Below are 18,829 nucleotides of genomic sequence, written 5' to 3' on the forward strand. Positions count from 1 at the left end.
AAGGGGTGTGCTTTAGATTGGTCAGAATTTCATCAAACAGTACTAGGCTACCAGTTACGTAGGTGATGGTCGCATTTCAGAACTCAGTATGTAGACAATCAATAGCAATACAAGGTCGCTTATTGGCGGGCTGCGCAATTCGAACATTATTGTTTCCATCATGCTCTTCCACAATTTGGAAAAAGCCTCAGTTACGATAATGTCCACCATCTACAAGCTTGTCCAAGACTAATGTGATATATGAGTTGCTATGTGCCAAGACTGATACAATACAATGCATCTTACTTCATGTGGAGTGTTCGCGAGCCTCTCCATCTCCTCATAACTAGAGGCTATCTTCAAAGAACTTGAAACTAAAACCAGTGTTGCTCTCGTTACCAGGAACATTGGATCGATTGTATGTCGTAGCACTCCACCAGACGTAAGAACCCGTGAACCAAGCCCGGTTAGCCCAGCTATAATCGGTACCCTTTTCCACACCGTGAAAGGCAAAAGGTATGTGGTTGACTCCACTTGGGCTTTGGCTGATGTCTCCATCGGTGAGTGCAAATGTGTGATGCCCGGGGCCATCTATCCAGAGAGTTTCATCCCAGCCCGTCATCATTCTATCCTGATGCGATCCAAAGAGGCATCCGTTTGACTTGTACCAGTCCCACACATAGGTTGGATCACCGCCCTTGCGTAGGCGCAAGTCTGCAAGGCAATATTTGTTGTCCCAGCTTCCGTTGGCGGAGTACACGATGTGCAACTGGCCATTTGGATCGATTATAGCTTCAGGACCTTCGTTGACCGTGGGAGAATCTCCCAGCTCCCATGATTCTCGGGGCTGCGAAATGATGAAACGGCTGCCCGTTGGCTCAGTTGCATTATTCATGCGACAGATGTAAAGCGACTGCTCCCCGTTTACGGATCCTTCCCATCCGGACCAAACAAACCACCGTTGCCCTTCAAATGTAAATGCTGTGCCATCGATGGCCCACGCGTCGTCGGGCAAGGCCAGCTTCTGCTCTGCCGAGTATGTAGCCAGCGGTGAGTCGGCGCTTATCACATACATGCGATGATCTGCACTTGTTCCAGCTGAGAAGTAGATATACGTCCTTCCAGCGTCTGTGGTGATCTCTGGAGCCCAGACCTCTCCTCTGCCGGCACTGTCGGACCACACTTTCTGGGGACTGGTCGACCCAAGACCTTGGATTGAAGAGGCCTTCCGCACCCAAATAGATCCGTTAGAGGAGTCAGCAGAGTAATAGAGGTCTCCAATGTTCATGATCGTCGGATCCGCGCCGCTTCTGATTCTTGAACTCGTGCATAATGCGAGCAGCATCCAGAGTATGTTCATCAGGGCCATTCGTGTAGGGTAGTGAGCAAGAGAATAAGGCAACATTATTGCGAATAGACACTTGTTCGATCAAGGTTACAGAATGCAACTGCATTTCTGATAGTTTTTTTTTCTTTCTCCCTCGCGCTACGTAGCAATATCCGAAATTTTATATATGGAGCGTCAAATTCCATTGAGCCAATCGTATAGTTTTCATGGCAAATTTTAGACGATAAACGGTCAATATCCAATCTCCGCCACGTTCACTCACACTGCAAGGCCCACGAATACCCGCTGATGTGGCTCATATGATCCTTCGTCCCTCTTCTCCCTGTCGTGACGATAAGACCCAGGCTAGACGGTGGGTAAGCTGCAGCGCAAATAAGAGCGTCACTGGTCCTCTACTGGTTGCTAAAATATGGCCGAGGGTCGTGGCAGTCTCCAATAAGATCATCTGGCTGGAGTCGCTGGCTTGGCAGGGTTCTGGGGAATAGGATCAATCATAGTCGCCCACCATGAGGGGCTACCCACCGCTGCGCCGCTTAGTCGGCGAAAACGATGATCATCTTACGCCTCCGGGGCAATGGCATCGTCTCACCCGTGTGGTGATAATCAGTAATGTGCTTGCACAGTGTTTTTTCTTGACTGAGAACAAACCCTTACATTTTCGTTTTGACCATGGCTGCATTGGTCTATCTACAATTTCCAATACAAGGAATTTTCATGCGCATACCATGTCCAAAAATGGTGCGAATCGGAAAGTTGTAGCCGCATTCGTAAGTTCCTGGTCAATTTGGCGAACAAGCTATACCATAATGAGCCAGACCCTGCTAATGCGGTCAGATTAGTGACGAAATTCTACCTAGGATTAGCTTTTATCGTTTCTCCCCCACATATTTCAATAGTAGGTGACGACTGCGCAAGTGTTTATCATGTCAGCAGTCAGAGGTGACGATTTCGTTGCAATCAGAAGAATGATGTCAGGTTACAACAGTAGGGGGATCAAATAATTCTCTGTGGATAAAACAGGAAAGAAAGGAAAGATAGAGTACCTGTATATTGTTTTCACTACGCTTTCGATGTCATTATATGATTTCTGCACAATAAAAGAACACATCTCGCAAATACATGCGGGAATAAGATGAGCGCTTACACCCCTGTTTGTTCCAACCTGTATGCAGATACCTACCTAGTAGCTGGGTTGGCGGCGTATATATAAGTATTGATAATACTGCCTGAATGCCACATGTCGTTGTCTCGGTATATTACCTAGTAATACACCTCGCAAGTAGTCTTCTGCTCTTGAAAGTCGCAACCCTTATTACAGTTTCCTTGAGAACTACGATCCCATGATTAATATCGCCAAGTTGCAAACCATCATGTGGACTTACGGCTTTGTGCTACCTTAACTCTCCTAGTGCGCGAACTCCAAGTGCATCCATGACACCTTGACCAATTACGTGCATCCATCATTACCTCTAAGATCTACGTAGTACAATTTTCGGGCGCATGTGCAAAGATCCGCACTCATATCAGCCGGCTAGCGTGAGCGCATGCTTGCAATAATTGACCGCATCTTGATGTAAAATTGAACTCTAGCAAGACCTATTCAGTAGGTAGCTACCTAGTGAATCATTACATGTTGACCATGAAGTGCTTCAGCCTATGTGGATAGTTTCTGATATGAATTCTCTTGGCACATAGACAAGGTCTTCTGCGTCAATGGTGCTAAAGATGTATTTTATTCATCGCTCTCATCCCTTGATTATTCTCACTGGCTTTGCGCGACTTACACTAGATGTTAGCCGTCGTAGTATAACATGATCCCAAGCTGAATTATTGTACTCCATTGTTTCATTGGGGGTATACGTGATTTTAGCCGTTTACTGTTATATGCTGAAGAAACTGCGGGGCTGCATTTGCGCAAGCTAAACACGGTCGCCAAATAAAAGCCAAATACTAAGTCACAACATAATCAAGATCTATGTTTAGTAGCGACAGTAGCTCTGTTGGGGATGGAAAGTAAACGCTAGGCGGGCTGAAATGTGCTGGGACCACAGGCAGGAGGAAGGACCAGACAGGGCTTCTGCGAAAAGTCCAAAGACAACACGGAGCAATCATGACAAGAAATAGTGCGTTAAACACATAATTCATATCTATCGTCCCGACAGCAGTACCTCCATGGCGGTTCCGAATAATCAAGACGCGATTGGCTTGTGATGAGCGCGATGGTTCCGCAGATCACACAGACTCTAGGCCGTAAACCCCAGATTTGACAGAGGATTCGCTGTTACATCTCCAGGCTTGTATTGCCTCACGTCGTCATTATTAGCCTACGGAGATGCGCGCCCCGCAGAGGAGCAGAGCCATTGTCGACCACTGTATCATCTTGACTGGGATGACCGAGGCAAGTCCCCCTTCGATGGAACACGCGTAGAAGGTCTAGGAAAGGGCATGAAATTTGGGAAAAAACAAAAACAAGCTAGCTCGGGTGACCTAAAGCGGGATTGCGGATATGCCGATCATGACTCGCCCGCCCATTTGCCCACAGGGCTGGCACTGCAATTGAAGCGCATGGCTCCACGGCCCGAGATGTCGGACTAGACTCTAGCCTCAACGTTGGCGCGCACGCCGTCTGACGATTGCCTCACTGTCAATCAGAAGCTCCTGCAATTGCTGTGATACTACAGGCAGCGTAGGCTGGAATGGCGTTGTTCAGACAGCAATCCATGTAGGGAACAACCCATGAGTAGATCAGATGGAGAGACGCGGGAGGCTCATGGCGGGCCAGGCTGTCGAACCAGATAAAGTGGTTACAAGTAAATGTACTCGAGATGGCCCGCAACTTTGGTTGTTTCCTGTTTTCTTCTATTCTTGTAATTCGACAACTCGCTCAACCTGGGGATTGAAGTGCGAGAAACAAATTTACAGAACCTTGCAAGCATGGCGAAACTAGATGTGCCATCATGGCAACCAAATCTGTATGCTGCCGTAGCAGTAACACTGACCACGGCAACTGTGGCTATATCGTTGCGCTTTGCAGCTCGAAGAATGACGAAAGTGCCGCTATGGTGGGATGATTTCATGTGCGTCGGAGCATTCGTGAGTTACCCAAGTACGATTTCTTGCGCGGAAAAGGCGATCTAATTCAGATGATCAGATATTCGGCATCGGATGGAATGTCCTCCTACTCGTCTGTATGTGATTTCCGAGCGACAGACTCATGAAAGCAGACGGGACTGACAGTTCAGCAGGGGCACCCTATGGCTTTGGGAAGCATCTCGAAAACATTGATCTTACTCCCGAACAATCATTATTCAACTCGCTACTTTTCTGCTACCTCGCCGAGTTATTCTACGCAGCGTCCCTTGCCTTTTCGCAATATGCTGTCCTAGCATTTTACTGGCGCATGTTTCGCACGTCGAACATCAAGGTTCCGATCATCACCTTGGTCGCATCAATATCGATATGGCTTATCTTGAGAGTAAGTCTACGCTTGGAGCATTTGAGTCCTACATGGCAACTTGGCTGACATAATCCTAGACATTTCTTGCAGTCTTCCGTAAGTGACAATAAGGTTCATGCAAACTTCCCCACGAAATCTCCTCAGCCCCTGTCCCGTGTGCACAAGGTTTGCCAGATAAGCGACCGCTAATATCGCAATGGGTAAAAAATAGATTGCGTTCCAGTGCAAGCTTTCTGGGACAAGTCGATCCCCAACGCCACTTGCAATATCAACGACTCCAAGTTCTTCTTCGGGACCGTCTTGACCCATCTAGTGTTGGATCTTGCCATTCTCAGCCTCCCGGTTCTCCAAGTCCGTAAGCTGAGATTGCGCACTGCCCAGAAAGTTGGTGTGTGCGCAATGTTCATGTTTGGCATTTTGTAAGTTCTTGTCTTCTCTTACCTGGTTGATCTTGTCATGTACTCATATAAGCTAGGGTTTGCGTCGCTTCTGTCATTATTCTCGTGTACTCTCTCTCGTACAACACCAAATCAGCAGAAATATCGTTTAATGTGGCACCTATTATGTAAGTCACTGATTGAATCGATGGGTTGTGACTAGAATTAACAATCAAAAGGATATGGGGCACTGTTGAGGTGAATCTAGCCATTGTTTCAGGTACTATTCCCTTCCAGACCCCTATTTGGAATACCTTCTCACCGTCATGTACAGCTTGCCTCCCAATGCTCCGACCAATTTTCTTGAGAGCGTTCAATCGCATCTTCCCAAACGTATCACACGGCACGAGCGACAAACAACTTCACTCAAGCCGGGCGAACCAGTTGGCCAAGATCTCGGCCATGAGGACGAGAACCCGGCACGATGACTCCGAGTCCATGCAGGAGCTTGCAACATTCGATAACGACTCGAGCTCGGAACATGATGAAGAGCAAGGAATAGTCCACGGGGCAGGAGGACAGCGCGTGATCATCACAGGCAACGACAAGTCAGCCAGAGTAACGGAAGTCGACGTGAGCCCTGCCGTCAGTGGAGGTATTCTTGTCAGGAGCGAAACTCTTGTCGAGGTATCTCGGGCGAGATAGAGTGCCACCTGGAGCTTCGATATAGACGGATTTGTTTTGGAATTCTAATAGAAAGCAGCGCATGTTGTAATGAATAATCTTGAGATCAATAATCGCCTTGTATCCTAAAGCGCCGAATTATTACTCGACCAAAGGATTGGCATATCAGATGCAGAGCGTGATGCGATCTTGTGGCCGCGTATCGCAACATTATCCCAGTCGAGTGACGTGCAGCTGATGGTCCCATCAAATTTGCGACAGTCATTACCAGAGAATACGATGTAGCCGGAACCTGTTTCGACGGGGGCAGATCGACCCTCACCACCCATCTGTGGTATTTCCGTTGGCATACCACACCATTGTAACCAGAATTTGGGAGACCGAAAACTGTTCTTTTCAAAGGTTGCGAAGCGATCTTCGGGACGCGTATCAGTGGCGCCCAGGGCATCGATAACATCGCAATCCTTTTCCATTCCATTGTGCTCATCCAAGCTGGGTGCACCATCGCCACCGTGACCGCTTTCATCGGATTGAGCCTCTAGGTTGTCAACAATGGTCTGGAGACTCTTTCGGCTGGCAGCCAGAATCACCGACGCCTGCAACATACCTGGCAGAGAAAGTCTGCCAGCAATGCCCTGTCCGTTGCCTGTCAATCGAAACAATTCCAGGACCGGTGAATTGCCAGACGCTTGGACTTCTCCAGTAGTCAAGGTCTTTTCCCAGGCGACGCATTTGCACGTAAAGCTACCAAACGTCTTGCGGACGTCAAAGAAGCCACCCCTTTGAGACCTGCCGCCTCCTTTGCCGCTGTTGCGTCCAACCCTGTTGTGCATGTGCCGCGATGAAAACGCCGCATCTTCCCAGTCTTCCATGGCCGAATTCGGTTCGTAGGAGATGGAAATGATTGATCAGTGCTTTGCAGACGTCGAACTCGGATGTATCTTGTGCGCGTTCACTACCTGTGCGCCTAGCGTGTGGTCCTGAGTCCTGACGTCACAACCTTGGACGTGTACTCGCATCGATTTTGATTTGGACTGTCTACTGGCCGGACTCCAGTGCAACAATAATCATTGTACTGACTTTATATCAATTATTATGCTGTAGCTGGTTATACCCTTACAACTCTATGCGTTTTCAAGTAGAGACGGTGCCCGTGGCCGGGAACAAGACTTGGCTGTCGATGTCACTGTAAAAGAAACTAACTGGCGTTCACATGCATCGCCGTGGGGTGTGTACCATGGTAGCCATCCTACCATCAGACAGCTAGTCACTGGTTTAGGCTGAGAAACCCAGGCAGCTGGATCAACTATGCAAGTTTCCTGCAAATACAATAGGTTATATTGTATACATAGAGAAATAAACCATACCATGATCAGTCATTCACGACAGACCAAAGATTGTGCATCTCCGGCGACAACATTTAATGAGCTGACTCTGGGGATGCGGCACGTAGCGCGTCGCCCCTACAATCAACTAAACCCATTGTAGTTTAGAGGACTAGGCGGTAAGCCAATGGCTCCAATCGCCCCAGTGGCTTCTTCCCTACAGGGGATTTGTAGACGGGGGCACTGATCTGCATTAGCACTTCCCGGCTCAATCACGCCATATCGCAAATATTCACCATTAGCAGGGTCTGGATAATGCAAGATAGATAGATAAGTAAATCGTGCCATATGCCGGTTGCGTACTTGACTTGAACAAACATGCGTCTCCCTTCCCAATGAGTGCACTTCCCTCGTCGTCGTCATCGTCGTCGCATCGTGCAATCGGTTACACTCAACTATCCCAGATTGCAGATACCGACATGGCCAACCCCAAGCATCCCGACCCGACGACGGAGTTATTCTCCGAAGATGGTGGCCAGCGGGGCGATTTCCGGGCCATTGACCCCGAGAGCGGCGTCAAACGGGGCCTCAAAACGCGGCATCTCAGCATGATGGCGTTGGCTGGCATCATTGGTCCGGGTCTCTTGGTCGGTTCCGGAGGGGCACTGTCAAGTGGCGGACCGGCCTCGTTACTCATTGGCTTTGGTGTCATTGGCATTATCGCCTTTAGGTATAGTTGCTCCATGATCGAGACGCGTCCAGGGTATAATAACTGACATTTTGTTAGTATCATGCAGAGTCTGGGAGAGCTCACAACACTGTACCCAAGTGGCGGCGCTTTCACCAAATTGGCAGACCGGTTTGTCGACAAGGCATTTGGCGTTGCGGTGGGGTGGAACTACTTCATCATCTGGTTTGCTGTGCTTGCCAACGAGTATAATGCCGTCACCAGTGTTTTGGTCTTCTGGGGTCCTCAGGTCCCGGTCTGGGGGTATTTCCTAATTCTATGGTGTGCCTTTCTGGCCTTCCAATTGCTTGGCGTGGAAACCTTTGGTGAGGCCGAGTTTTGGCTGGCATTGATCAAACTTCTTGGTCTCACTGCGTATTTCTTGTTTGCCATCATGTAAGTGGTCACTGCATAATGCAAAAAATGGAATCATGGGCTAAATTTGAAGCTTTTAGCTATGTTTCCGGTGGGATCAAGGGCGCGGATGCCATTGGGTTCCGCTATTGGCACGATCCCGGTCCTTTCGTGGAAGGCTTCCGAGGTGTCGCGACAGTGTTTGTCTTTTGCTCCACATTCTATGCAGGTGTCGAGTCCGTCGCTGTCGCCGCCACGGAGACAAGGAACCCCAAGGTTGCCGTTCCGCTGGCCATTCGACAGACGTTTTGGCGCATTGTTTTCATCTACATGGGATCGGCCTTCTTTTTTGGCCTGACATGCCCTGCCAATGCCGACGATCTGACCAACGGAGCTAGCAGAGCCCTCAAGAGCCCAATGACTATCGCCATTCAAAACGCCGGATGGGAAGGTGGTGTTCATTTGATCAATGCCTTTATATTGGTCACTTGCGTTTCAGCAATCAACTCTTCCATCTACATATCATCACGGACCCTACTCTTCATGGCGCAGGATGGAAAGGCCCCGAAGATTCTCGGCAAGACTGATTCTCGAGGTGTTCCCATTCCAGCTATCGTCCTTGCAAATGCATGCGGTGCTCTCAGTCTCATGAATATCAGAACAGGCTCGGCTGAAGCGTACAATTACATCGTCAACTTGAGTGGCGTTTCAACATTTCTGGTTTGGGGATCAATCTCCTTTACGCATATACGATTCCGAGATGCTTGGAAAGTTCAGGGTAATCGCGAAGAGGATCTGCCATTCAGATCTTCTCTATATCCGTGGAATGCCTACTTTGGGTTGGGAGCTAATATGTTTCTGGCTCTAGTCCAGGGATGGACAACTCTCAGCCCTTTCGATGCAGGCAGCTTTGTTGATGCTTACATCTTGCTTCCCCTCTTTCCCATTATTTACTTTGGTTACAAACTTGTCTTCAAAACAAGATTTTGGCGAGCTGAAGAGATAGATCTGCAATATGGACAACGGCGCGATCTAGACGAGGTGAAGGAGTTGAGGACGGGTGAACTGGAAGGTCACCTTCCGTTCTGGAGGAGACTATTGAAGAGTTTCTGACAACTTTCCAAGATTCATCTGATAGTTCGCCAACTCCCTGTCAGATGCGGCTGGGCAGAGTCATTTACAGGCATTCCATTTCTGGACAAACTGAGTGCTAATATATGCCGTGCCACGCGTAAATTGAGGATGGCGCAGTCGAGGACTTCATTCGGCTACGGAACTGACTTCCATAGTGTTACAAGAACTCGGGAATCGTTGCCTCTGCCAATAGAACCGTAGGCAAAGGCCATCTGTAATCGCCATGCTAGAGGCCGCCAATCCAAGGCTTTGAAAGGTTCAAAACGCTGCTGTTCTAAATCGGGATTCCCAAGGAACTATTTTAGGCCATTCGGACCATTGTCCAGTTATAAAGCCCAGTCCTGATCCGCCAGGTGCGGTAGTGTGAAGTAATAAGGTTAAATGCGCATTTGCTCCGGGTCCGTCGCCAACCTTCCAAGGCGCATGTGATGGCACTGCTCGGGACCTATAGTGCCGGCAGGCCATCCGAGGCCATTTTGGGGGCCTTGTTTCTGACGATCTGACACTCTTGGGCAGTCTGAATTTTTGGTGTGAAGGCCTTGAATGCGTATTCAGCTATTAAAGGCACACATCCTCCATCTCAGGCAACATGTTCACAGATTGGGTACAACCTATTTGTCTACGCAGCAGACTCATACATCAATACACATTTCATACAACGCTCGTGTCTCCATCAGCACCCACGAACGACCTCCAAGATGCAATTTTCAGCTCTAGTTACCACCTGTCTCGTGGCGGCCATGTCCGTGGCAGCAGCTCCATACAACAATATAACTTGTACCCCTGGAACATACGCCTGTCAAAAGTGAGCAAAACAACCGCCTTTGCATCTTCTAACCTTTTTGGGAAATTAGGCTTACATGTACTAGCTCTATGGACGCACTGTCAAATGTTCGCGTTTGTAGTCTAGGAGGAGTATGGCTGGTAGCAGCAACGTGTGAACACGGATCGAAATGCTTCACCAATAATGCTGGGGGGTGCACTTGCCAACCAGCATAAAGGCAAGATGGAAATGGCTCGAATCTTGGGAAATTGTTAGACTTTGCAACGGCATTGTATTTCCGTGTTATAGATTTCAGATACAGGGTTGGGAGCATGGAGTCATCATTTAAATTAATAGAATACCCGGAGAACGCAAACTCGATGCCTTTCATTCACCCAGGAGTTGTTTTATTTACACGGAGTGTCCCCGTATATGCCGGATGAGACGGGGGTGTAAGGTGTTTGCCGTCATTGAATGCTCGATAGCTACCTACCTATGTAACTGCCACGCTCTTAGCTGTTATTGCGGTCAATTTAGTTTCTAATTATTGCCCAATTCATTAGAAACAATGATTATAATAAGTTGACTAACTACTGGTTACCTATCTAGGCAGAAGTTGGTCTAAAACTGCCGAATGATATTGTGCTTTGAGCACTTGAGCATTAGAACACATCCAAAACAAAGACAATCAAAATTTGCCACCATTTTTACCATCCCAAAAGCATGAGAAGGATTGTAATTCCACCGCAGGTAGCTATGTTAGCGACCATGGTAGTCCCGCTACTTGTCACGGTTGTAGATGTCGCGGCCCCAGTAGCATTGGTGCAAGACCCCGTGATGTTGGAAAGGTCCTGATACTGCGTGATAGCCATAGTTTGGGTGGTACAATTCGCAGCTGGAGCAAGATAGGCCGTCTGGGCATCAAAATCAAACACGGCTACCATTTTCGATCAGTCAATCAATTGGTAACGTCAGATGTCTAGCCTTGTATGAGAGACTTACCATACGCAGCTCTGAAGAATGGAACACCCAGAATCTGTTGCTGGCCGACCGGCCATGGCTGGATGCCCACTGCACACTGACCCTCGGCCGTAAAGATAAGGTTGTCGTATGAAATGGTTATTGGCTTATTTTTGAACGTGAAAGTCAGGCCTCCAGTCCAGTTTCGCATGGAGCAATCCACGATATAATAAGTGGTAGACTGATCTACAACAGTTTCTACGGCGTTCAAATCTTCGAGAACTTGGCTAGCCACAGTTTCCTCAAGCTGAATGAAGGTAGTTCCAGAGTCTAGTAGAACATTCGTGTCGTTGATCGTATAGGCTTTGGGGCTGTTGTTGGGAAGAGTGAGAGAAAGACTGTTGTAGTCGACCGTTAACCTGTCTCTAAATTTAGTAAAAGGCGCGGACATCCCAGGTAAATAGATCTTCCTACCTTGTTTTGTTGGAAATATCCTTGATGATGGGTATTTCTTCAAGGCTTCCAGAGAACTTCCCGGTGTCAATACCTCCAAAGGTAAGCGAACCTTTTCAACTTTTAGTACACTCGTTTTAGTCGTCAAGTTATGCACATACCTTCCGTTTCAGCAGAACTGCCCAAGTGAATTCCGTACAATCGTTTGTTAATGAAACCTTGTGTAAACATGGAATCAAGAACACGGGGGTAAGTCTGGTTGATGGCAAAGCCTGTAATAGGTGGAGAAATCCCCATGATTCCACTAACCATGCCTAGGGTTTCTGAAGCAACGCCAAATATTTGCGATGCCAGGTTGATTCCTGTTAAAAATTAGAAAATGGCTCATTGGTATCATCAAGGCGTTACGAGAAGTAAGTACCACTTATTGTGACTAGGTCACTATAATAGCCGACATAGGCTCCAACGGTATTGTCACCATAGCCCAGAGTGGTTGACACTGAAAGGTTTTGTGCCGTGCTGGATTGGGAAGGATCAAATTTGGGAATTTGGACACAAGTTTCATTTTGTCCCAGCTCGGTGGGAGCCGTGTTGCAGTCAGCATTGACCCAAAGTTGGTCGGAGCCTGTGTCTATCTCAACAAAGGTCTTCTGAGGGGGTGTGCCAATGTCGACTATAAAATGGTCAATGATTTGAAGCGTTCAGAAGAGTATTGCATCAACTAACTCTCAATACCATAACTCCAATCGTCGTTTATGGCCGATCCTGAAAACACCTTTGCATCTCTCTTTTGTGATGACAAGTTGATGCCTCGTACCACAGGCAGGTTGATAACACCATTGGTATGTCCGGTATTAGGCCGCAGAGAAAGTGATGCAACCGCGATCAAGTGGACGTTTACCCAAAATGACGTGAGTAAAAGTGAACGAGTCATGTTGGCTTCGAGTTTACCGCTCTGATTTGCAGAAAGTAATGGAGATAGAACTTGAGGATTTGTGACACTTGGATTTCAACTATGTCAGTGACCAAGAGTGAACGATTTCACATACTTATAGGAAGCATATTCCTGGAATGAATATGGGAAATTGGTATATCAAATTGATAAGACAGGGGGGCATCGGGCTGTTGAATCCTTCAGGCCGCGTTGAAAAGAAAAATCAAACACAAATAGTCGGAACACTTGCTGCGCCCTCGTATGGGCAATTATGCACTCGACTAGTATCTCCTTTATGCTAAATGTGCAAATTTGATAAGCAAATAGGTGGATATATCATGGCCCCCAATGCTTTTCCCTTACATCGTCCAGGGCTAAGCTTGAGCTAAAATGAAAGATCCATCGTATATGACTACCTACGAAAAAGAATAAATTCCTCTTCAGGGTCGCGATGGCTGATCATCTAAGCCAATCAGAAACTATGTCAGGGGGCACGTTATACCCGATTTGTATCTGCCATTCATGAACCGAGCGCCCTGTCGTGAGAGGGCTATGAGATACTATTATAGAATAGCGGAGAGTGATATTAGATACGTAGTAGGATTTTCCGCACTTGACACGGGGAAGTCAGCAAATGGGACGCTCCACCTTTCCTCCAAGCTCCACGGACTACAGAGTACTTTAATGTACTATTGGCTCGCTCGTATAGGCATAAGTGGGGCATGATCCTTCTGTGCTGATGCCTGTCCGTCATCAACGCCCATGGTGTTTTGCCTGAGGCGCGAATTGTCTTTTAAGAACGGACGAATTCACGAAATCGGTATCAGCAGTTCGGGCCCTCGTATGGGCACGTCACACTAGTCTTACCGATAGTCTTGAGTGCTTCCCGTCGCAACTTACGCCGGATTGGTTAAGGCACTTGGACCACAATGACGCGCGTGACTTCAGACCAGCGAAAGAGAGCGAGAACTTCCAAGGTCCGAACAGGATGTAGAACGTGCAAGTCAGTGTTATCCGAAACTGTTAATCTCAGTAGACTGAGCTAATCAGCTGGGCCTTGTAGAAGTAGGCATATCAGTCTCGCATATCTCTCCCTTGGGAAATTGCTGGATTGCTAATATCCCAGCAGTACGCAGAGTCAAATGCGATGAAACCAAACCAGCTTGTAACAAATGTATGCGGAATTCCACTCTCATGCTGCTGCTGCAACTTATTTCGCCCGTTCAACAGGTGTCTCGACTGGTCGGCATTGCGAAGGGTACCAAGCTGAAGCCCGAAGCAAAATGCCTCCGCAAGAGGCTGGAGACAGCGAGCGTGATACTACCCTAACAGTCTATCGACCTAGTGCCGTACCAAACCAGAATTCCATCGAGGCAAGGTGCTTCCAATATTTTGCCGAGAAAACCGTCGCGCAGCTCACATATTTTTTCCCGGATGACCTTTGGAATGTCACGGTTCTCCAAATAGCCCAATCAAACCCCAGCGTTCGGCATGCAATATCTTCTCTGTCTTGGTACCACGAACGATTCGTTCGCCCTACGACGGATCTGGGGGACAAGGCTTCGTTTGCTCTCGTGCAGTACAACCTGGCTATAAAACATGTCCTGGTCAACCAGGTGCCCTGCCAACCTGTGCACGTTGGTATCATTTCGTGCTTGCTATTCGTTTGCATCGAAGTTTGTTGCTCAACACGCCTTCGTCTCCACTCTAGGTTCCTGCTAACTGAGGGTCAGTCACTCAGAGGGAATCTGAATACTGCAATGCATTTATTCAAGTACGGCCGCTACATGATACAGGACGCGAGGCGGTCGATTATAGCAGGCACCTCAAACTGGGACACATTCGGCTCGGGCGAATTCTTACAGGCAGTGGAGGCCATCTTTCTCCCTCTGGGCATCCAAATATCTCTGGTACGTTATGAGTAACAGTGTGGTGGCCTTTTATTCTTTTAAATTCGTGGAGAGCTATACACAGCCCTTTGAGCTAATGAATGACATATCCCAGCTTGTAGGGGATGTAGATCCAGACTTTTCGCCCCAAAATTCCCAGGCTTCAGGCACGGCCAAGTATTTTTCAAAATCTCCATACTCAAACCTCCGTGAAGCACGAGACGATATTCTCCAAGCTACTCAAGAATACCTGGCTTTCGACAAGATCAACGGAGACGTGGACGGATATTTACATCGTCTAGGTCTATGGCGCGACAGGTTCCGAGAATACATCCAACGCGACGCCAGATCACTAGAGGACCAAACCAGCCAACGAAGTATTGCGTTACTTGATTTGCAAGCAATGTTTCTGGAGTATTCCGTGTCGTGTTTCTGGCCGTCTGACCCACTGAATCCAATGAGATGGGATAAATATAGCGATAACAAGATCGAGGAGATGATTGGCCTTGCCGCAACCGCCGTTGGTCTAGGTGTCTCTGGCGAAACCATGGATCATGGCTATTGTGTTGCAGAGCCTCGGTTTCAATTGGATCTGGGCGTGGTTCCGATTCTCTGGAATATCATTGATCGTTGTCGTACACCGCACTTGCGTAGGTACGCCCTTCGTATTCTGCAGTCCACAGCAGTGCAAGAAGGAGTTTGGAACGCTGCTTTGGTCTCAATCGTTGCCGAACGTGGCATTTTATTGGAGGAAGCTGGACTTGAGAGAGTAAAATCCAAAGAGGACATCCCAAAGGCACAGAGAGTTTGTTTTGTTCTCCTATATCTGGAACCAAACAACAACAAGGCAACAGCCTGTTATCATTTGAATGATCAAGAGATAAAGACAGTGATTTCTTGGTAGAGTTCCTACACAATCATGTAAATGTTCATGTTTTGGATGGACAAGTCTGAGTTCTGGGATCTCCGACGTAGCTGGAGTGACTAAACTTGTATATGGCCTAGATCAAGCAGCACATGGATATATCATGCGTTCAATATGTTACATGAGGCATTGCATGATGCATTCAGAGCCCTCCATGTCAATCGAAACAATTGCTTAGCTTACTTGATTGCATCCTGACACTTGTTAGCAGATCGCAGGCTGCTGCACGCGAGATTATCATGCACCAACTCGGCTTGCCAAAGATACTGGCCGGTTGAATGGACTGTATAGTATTATAAACTGCTCAATCTCACTCAATAGGATACGAGAAGAGCGAAATGAAACCTAGGAAAGAGCGCATAAAATGCATTATTTACATAAAGTGGGGATGCGCGCTAAGGACAGTGGCCTAAGCGACAGGCGGCTGGGGCATTCCTGACATCATCACCACGAACACCGCGAGGACGCAGAAACACCAGACTAGCAGGCCAAAATAACAACAAATGCGAATATCTAATCAATTGAACTGCCTTGAAGTGTACACGGTCGCAATTGAGGTCAACTTCTCAAGTGAGCGGCTCGGTAATGGCAGTTGACTTTGTCGACAATTCACCATGGCGAGCCCCGCGAAAAAGCGGAAGCTGAACAAGGACAACAAGCAATCGGCAATACCTTCCAGAGGCTTGGAGTACTTCTTTGCCAAGCAGAACAAGAATGGATATACTTCAAATGCAAACACCGACCAAGAGACAGCGGGTGCAACGGAGGGAGATCATGAGATGACGGACGAGGCACTGGCCATGAAGCTGCAGGCCGAGTGGGACGCGGAAGTCGCAGCGGAACGACGGAACGACCAAGCGCTGCAGCAGACGGAGAGCGCAAAGTCTCATGCGGATGCTGTTGCTACCGACAATACATGTGGCATTCAAGATACTGGGCAGATAGAAGTTCCAAAGAAATCTGCTTCACCAGTGTCACTTCCAGCCGAGCCAAAGGGCAAGAGCACGCTCTCGCTACAGTCCGTGGCTGCTTCAGTAGACACAGTATCGGAATCCATCCCGATGGACCAGAGCCCTCTGACATTTGATCCAAGTGCATTCGTGTCTCAGCTGAAAGAACACTGGGCTAGCGAGGATGGCAGTGCTTCATATGCACTACTGACACGGTGTAAGTTTTCAGAATATTTGAGGTTGCGGTTTGACATATTCCGTGGAAGATTGTTTCTGAGTCGCAAATATACCTAACTACCTCTTGGGGAACCAACTGGGTTCTCTAATGTATAGTCTTCTACGTCTAGCGGACACGACAAGAAGCTAACCCATGTTTCAATCCAGGTTTCGTCCTAGTGAGCAGCACCTCAAGTCGGATCAAGATCGTGGACACGTTGGTCAACTGCCTCCGCATCATCATTGAAGCTGATCCCGAGAGCCTGCTCCCCGCGGTGTGGTTGGCTACAAACTCCATTTCGCCGCCCTACATCTCCCTCGAATTGGGACTAGGAGGGTCGGCCATCTCAAAGGCGCTCAAGCAGGTGTGCGGGCTGGACAATCGCTCGCTCAAGGCCATTTACGACAAGTATGGCGATGCAGGCGATGTGGCGTTTGAGGCCAAGAAGAAGCAGAGCTTTACTCTCCGAAAGCCCAAGCCGCTTACCATCAAGGGCGTATACCAGGCTCTAGTAAAGATTGCAAGCAGCCAGGGCCAGGGCAGTGCCGAGACCAAGCAGCGGATCGTCGATCGACTGCTACATGATGCGCGGGGTGGTGAGGAGAGTCGCTTTATCGTACGGACTCTATGTCAACACTTAAGAATCGGCGCAGTAAAGACGACCATGCTCATCGCCCTGTCTCGAGCTTTTCTCTTGTCGCGCCCCCCAGGCGCAGACTTTGAGCTCAAGTCCACCGAGGAGCTGTCAAAATTGAAGAAGGAGGAACTCGCCGAGGTTTGGGGTCGAGCCGAAGAGATTGTCAAGGCATGCTTTGCACGAAGACCAAACTACAGCGACTTGATCCCAGTCATGCTCGAGATTGGCGTTTGCGATGAGCTTCTTTTGCGCTGCGGACTGACATTGCACATCCCGCTACGACCCATGCTGGGAAGCATCACAAGGGATTTGTCAGAGATGCTCACCAAACTTCAAGGCCGGGACTTTGCCTGTGAGTTCAAGTACGACGGTCAGAGAGCGCAAGTCCACTGCGATGAAAAAGGCAAAGTTTCCATCTTCTCACGGCATCTTGAAGTCATGACAGACAAATATCCAGACCTCGTGGATCTCGTTCCGAAAATCCGCGGCGAAGGTGTGAGCAGCTTCATCATGGAGGGCGAAGTGGTAGCCGTAGATCGGCAAACCGGTGAACTCAAAACCTTTCAAACATTAACGAATCGAGCGAGGAAAGACGTGGCTATTGGAAGCATCACTATAGACGTCTGCTTGTTTGCATTTGACTTGATGTACCTCAACGGGCAGCCTCTGTTAGACCGATCATTTCGTGAACGAAGAGACATGCTGAAATCTCTGTTTACCGAGATCCCCCACCACTTCACCTGGGTCAAGAATCTGGATGCCACGTCTCAAGACTCGGACGCTGTCCTCGACTTCTTTAAACAAGCAACCGACATCAAATGCGAGGGTATCATGGTCAAGATCCTGGACAATTTACATGACCTGCCCGCGCCCGCTCATGTTGACTCCAACCAGGATACAACGTCGGAGAACACACCCACGGCCAAGTCCAAAGGCAAAGCAAATTCCACAGCCTCGGAGAAGAAAACTCGGCGGAAGCCGCTACTTGCTACGTATGAGCCAGACAAACGCCTTGACTCATGGCTCAAGGTCAAAAAAGACTACAGCGCCTCCTTTGATACCCTAGATCTCGTTCCCATTGCTGGGTGGCATGGTCAAGGGCGGAAAGCCAAGTGGTGGTCTCCTATCTTGCTGGCATGTCGCAATGAGGAGACGGGCCAGCTTGAGGCTGTTTGCAAGTGCATAAGTGGGTTCACAGACGCATTTTACAAGGCCAACAAGGCGCACTATGACGATGGTTCAGGCGAACCAGATGCGGACGATAGGAATGAGCAAGATGATGAGCAGGTCGATGAGGAAGCCAACCGAGACGCTGAGGATGTGGAGAAAAGGTACAAGAACATCCGCAGGACGAAACCAAGCTTTGTAGAGTACAATGGGCACCCAGATGTGTGGTTCGAGCCACAAGAAGTGTGGGAGATGGCTTTCGCTGATATTACACTTTCGCCTACCTACACCGCGGCGATTGGACTGGTTAGTCAGGATAGAGGCTTGAGCATGCGTTTCCCTAGATTCTTAAAGAAGAGGGACGATAAAGGTATAGATGAAGCGAGTACTAGTGAGTTTCTTGCAGGGCTTTGGAGGAAGCAAGAAGCAAAAGCACCGCCTCCACCGATAAAAGAGGATGATGAGGACGAAGATGATGGCTAGATATCAGTCATAATATATTCATCCGGAAAGTTGAGTTATAGTAGATGGAACAAGTGCCGCATAATC

At 48.3% G+C, this 18,829-nt stretch overlaps 7 protein-coding genes across 7 annotated transcripts; 4 read left to right on the forward strand and 3 right to left on the reverse strand.

Moving 5' to 3' along the window:
• Positions 1–325: 325 nt before the first annotated feature.
• Positions 326–1,384, reverse strand: PFICI_03257 (uncharacterized protein; the record flags this gene model as incomplete). The annotated part of the gene is made up of 1 exon (XM_007831838.1): positions 326–1,384. The coding sequence occupies one exon, from the start codon at positions 1,382–1,384 to the stop codon at positions 326–328; it is 1,059 nt and encodes a 352-aa protein (XP_007830029.1).
• Positions 1,385–4,261: 2,877 nt separating this feature from the next.
• PFICI_03258 (uncharacterized protein) lies at positions 4,262–5,866 on the forward strand (the record flags this gene model as incomplete). Its single annotated transcript, XM_007831839.1, has 7 exons — positions 4,262–4,420; positions 4,479–4,515; positions 4,573–4,802; positions 4,862–4,880; positions 5,008–5,203; positions 5,260–5,349; positions 5,401–5,866. 7 exons carry the CDS (start codon positions 4,262–4,264, stop codon positions 5,864–5,866), a joined length of 1,197 nt encoding a protein of 398 aa, XP_007830030.1.
• Positions 5,867–5,970: 104 nt separating this feature from the next.
• PFICI_03259 (uncharacterized protein) lies at positions 5,971–6,717 on the reverse strand (the record flags this gene model as incomplete). The annotated part of the gene is made up of 1 exon (XM_007831840.1): positions 5,971–6,717. One exon carries the CDS (start codon positions 6,715–6,717, stop codon positions 5,971–5,973), a length of 747 nt encoding a protein of 248 aa, XP_007830031.1.
• An 848-nt stretch (positions 6,718–7,565) lies between these two features.
• On the forward strand, positions 7,566–9,364 carry PFICI_03260 (General amino acid permease AGP3; the record flags this gene model as incomplete). Its single annotated transcript, XM_007831841.1, has 3 exons — positions 7,566–7,900; positions 7,958–8,293; positions 8,353–9,364. The coding sequence occupies 3 exons, from the start codon at positions 7,566–7,568 to the stop codon at positions 9,362–9,364; spliced, it is 1,683 nt and encodes a 560-aa protein (XP_007830032.1).
• A 1,491-nt stretch (positions 9,365–10,855) lies between these two features.
• Positions 10,856–12,495, reverse strand: PFICI_03261 (uncharacterized protein; the record flags this gene model as incomplete). Its single annotated transcript, XM_007831842.1, has 6 exons — positions 10,856–11,085; positions 11,151–11,527; positions 11,583–11,673; positions 11,723–11,923; positions 11,983–12,234; positions 12,288–12,495. 6 exons carry the CDS (start codon positions 12,493–12,495, stop codon positions 10,856–10,858), a joined length of 1,359 nt encoding a protein of 452 aa, XP_007830033.1.
• Positions 12,496–13,778: 1,283 nt separating this feature from the next.
• Positions 13,779–15,253, forward strand: PFICI_03262 (uncharacterized protein; the record flags this gene model as incomplete). Its single annotated transcript, XM_007831843.1, has 4 exons — positions 13,779–14,171; positions 14,229–14,405; positions 14,500–15,189; positions 15,239–15,253. The coding sequence occupies 4 exons, from the start codon at positions 13,779–13,781 to the stop codon at positions 15,251–15,253; spliced, it is 1,275 nt and encodes a 424-aa protein (XP_007830034.1).
• A 670-nt stretch (positions 15,254–15,923) lies between these two features.
• PFICI_03263 (uncharacterized protein) lies at positions 15,924–18,763 on the forward strand (the record flags this gene model as incomplete). The annotated part of the gene is made up of 2 exons (XM_007831844.1): positions 15,924–16,476; positions 16,644–18,763. The coding sequence occupies 2 exons, from the start codon at positions 15,924–15,926 to the stop codon at positions 18,761–18,763; spliced, it is 2,673 nt and encodes an 890-aa protein (XP_007830035.1).
• Between the last annotated feature and the right edge of the window lie 66 nt (positions 18,764–18,829).

The sequence above is a fragment of the Pestalotiopsis fici genome (genome assembly GCF_000516985.1).
Source record: "Pestalotiopsis fici W106-1 unplaced genomic scaffold PFICI_Scf_2, whole genome shotgun sequence".
Classification (NCBI taxonomy): Eukaryota; Fungi; Ascomycota; class Sordariomycetes; order Amphisphaeriales; family Sporocadaceae; genus Pestalotiopsis; species Pestalotiopsis fici.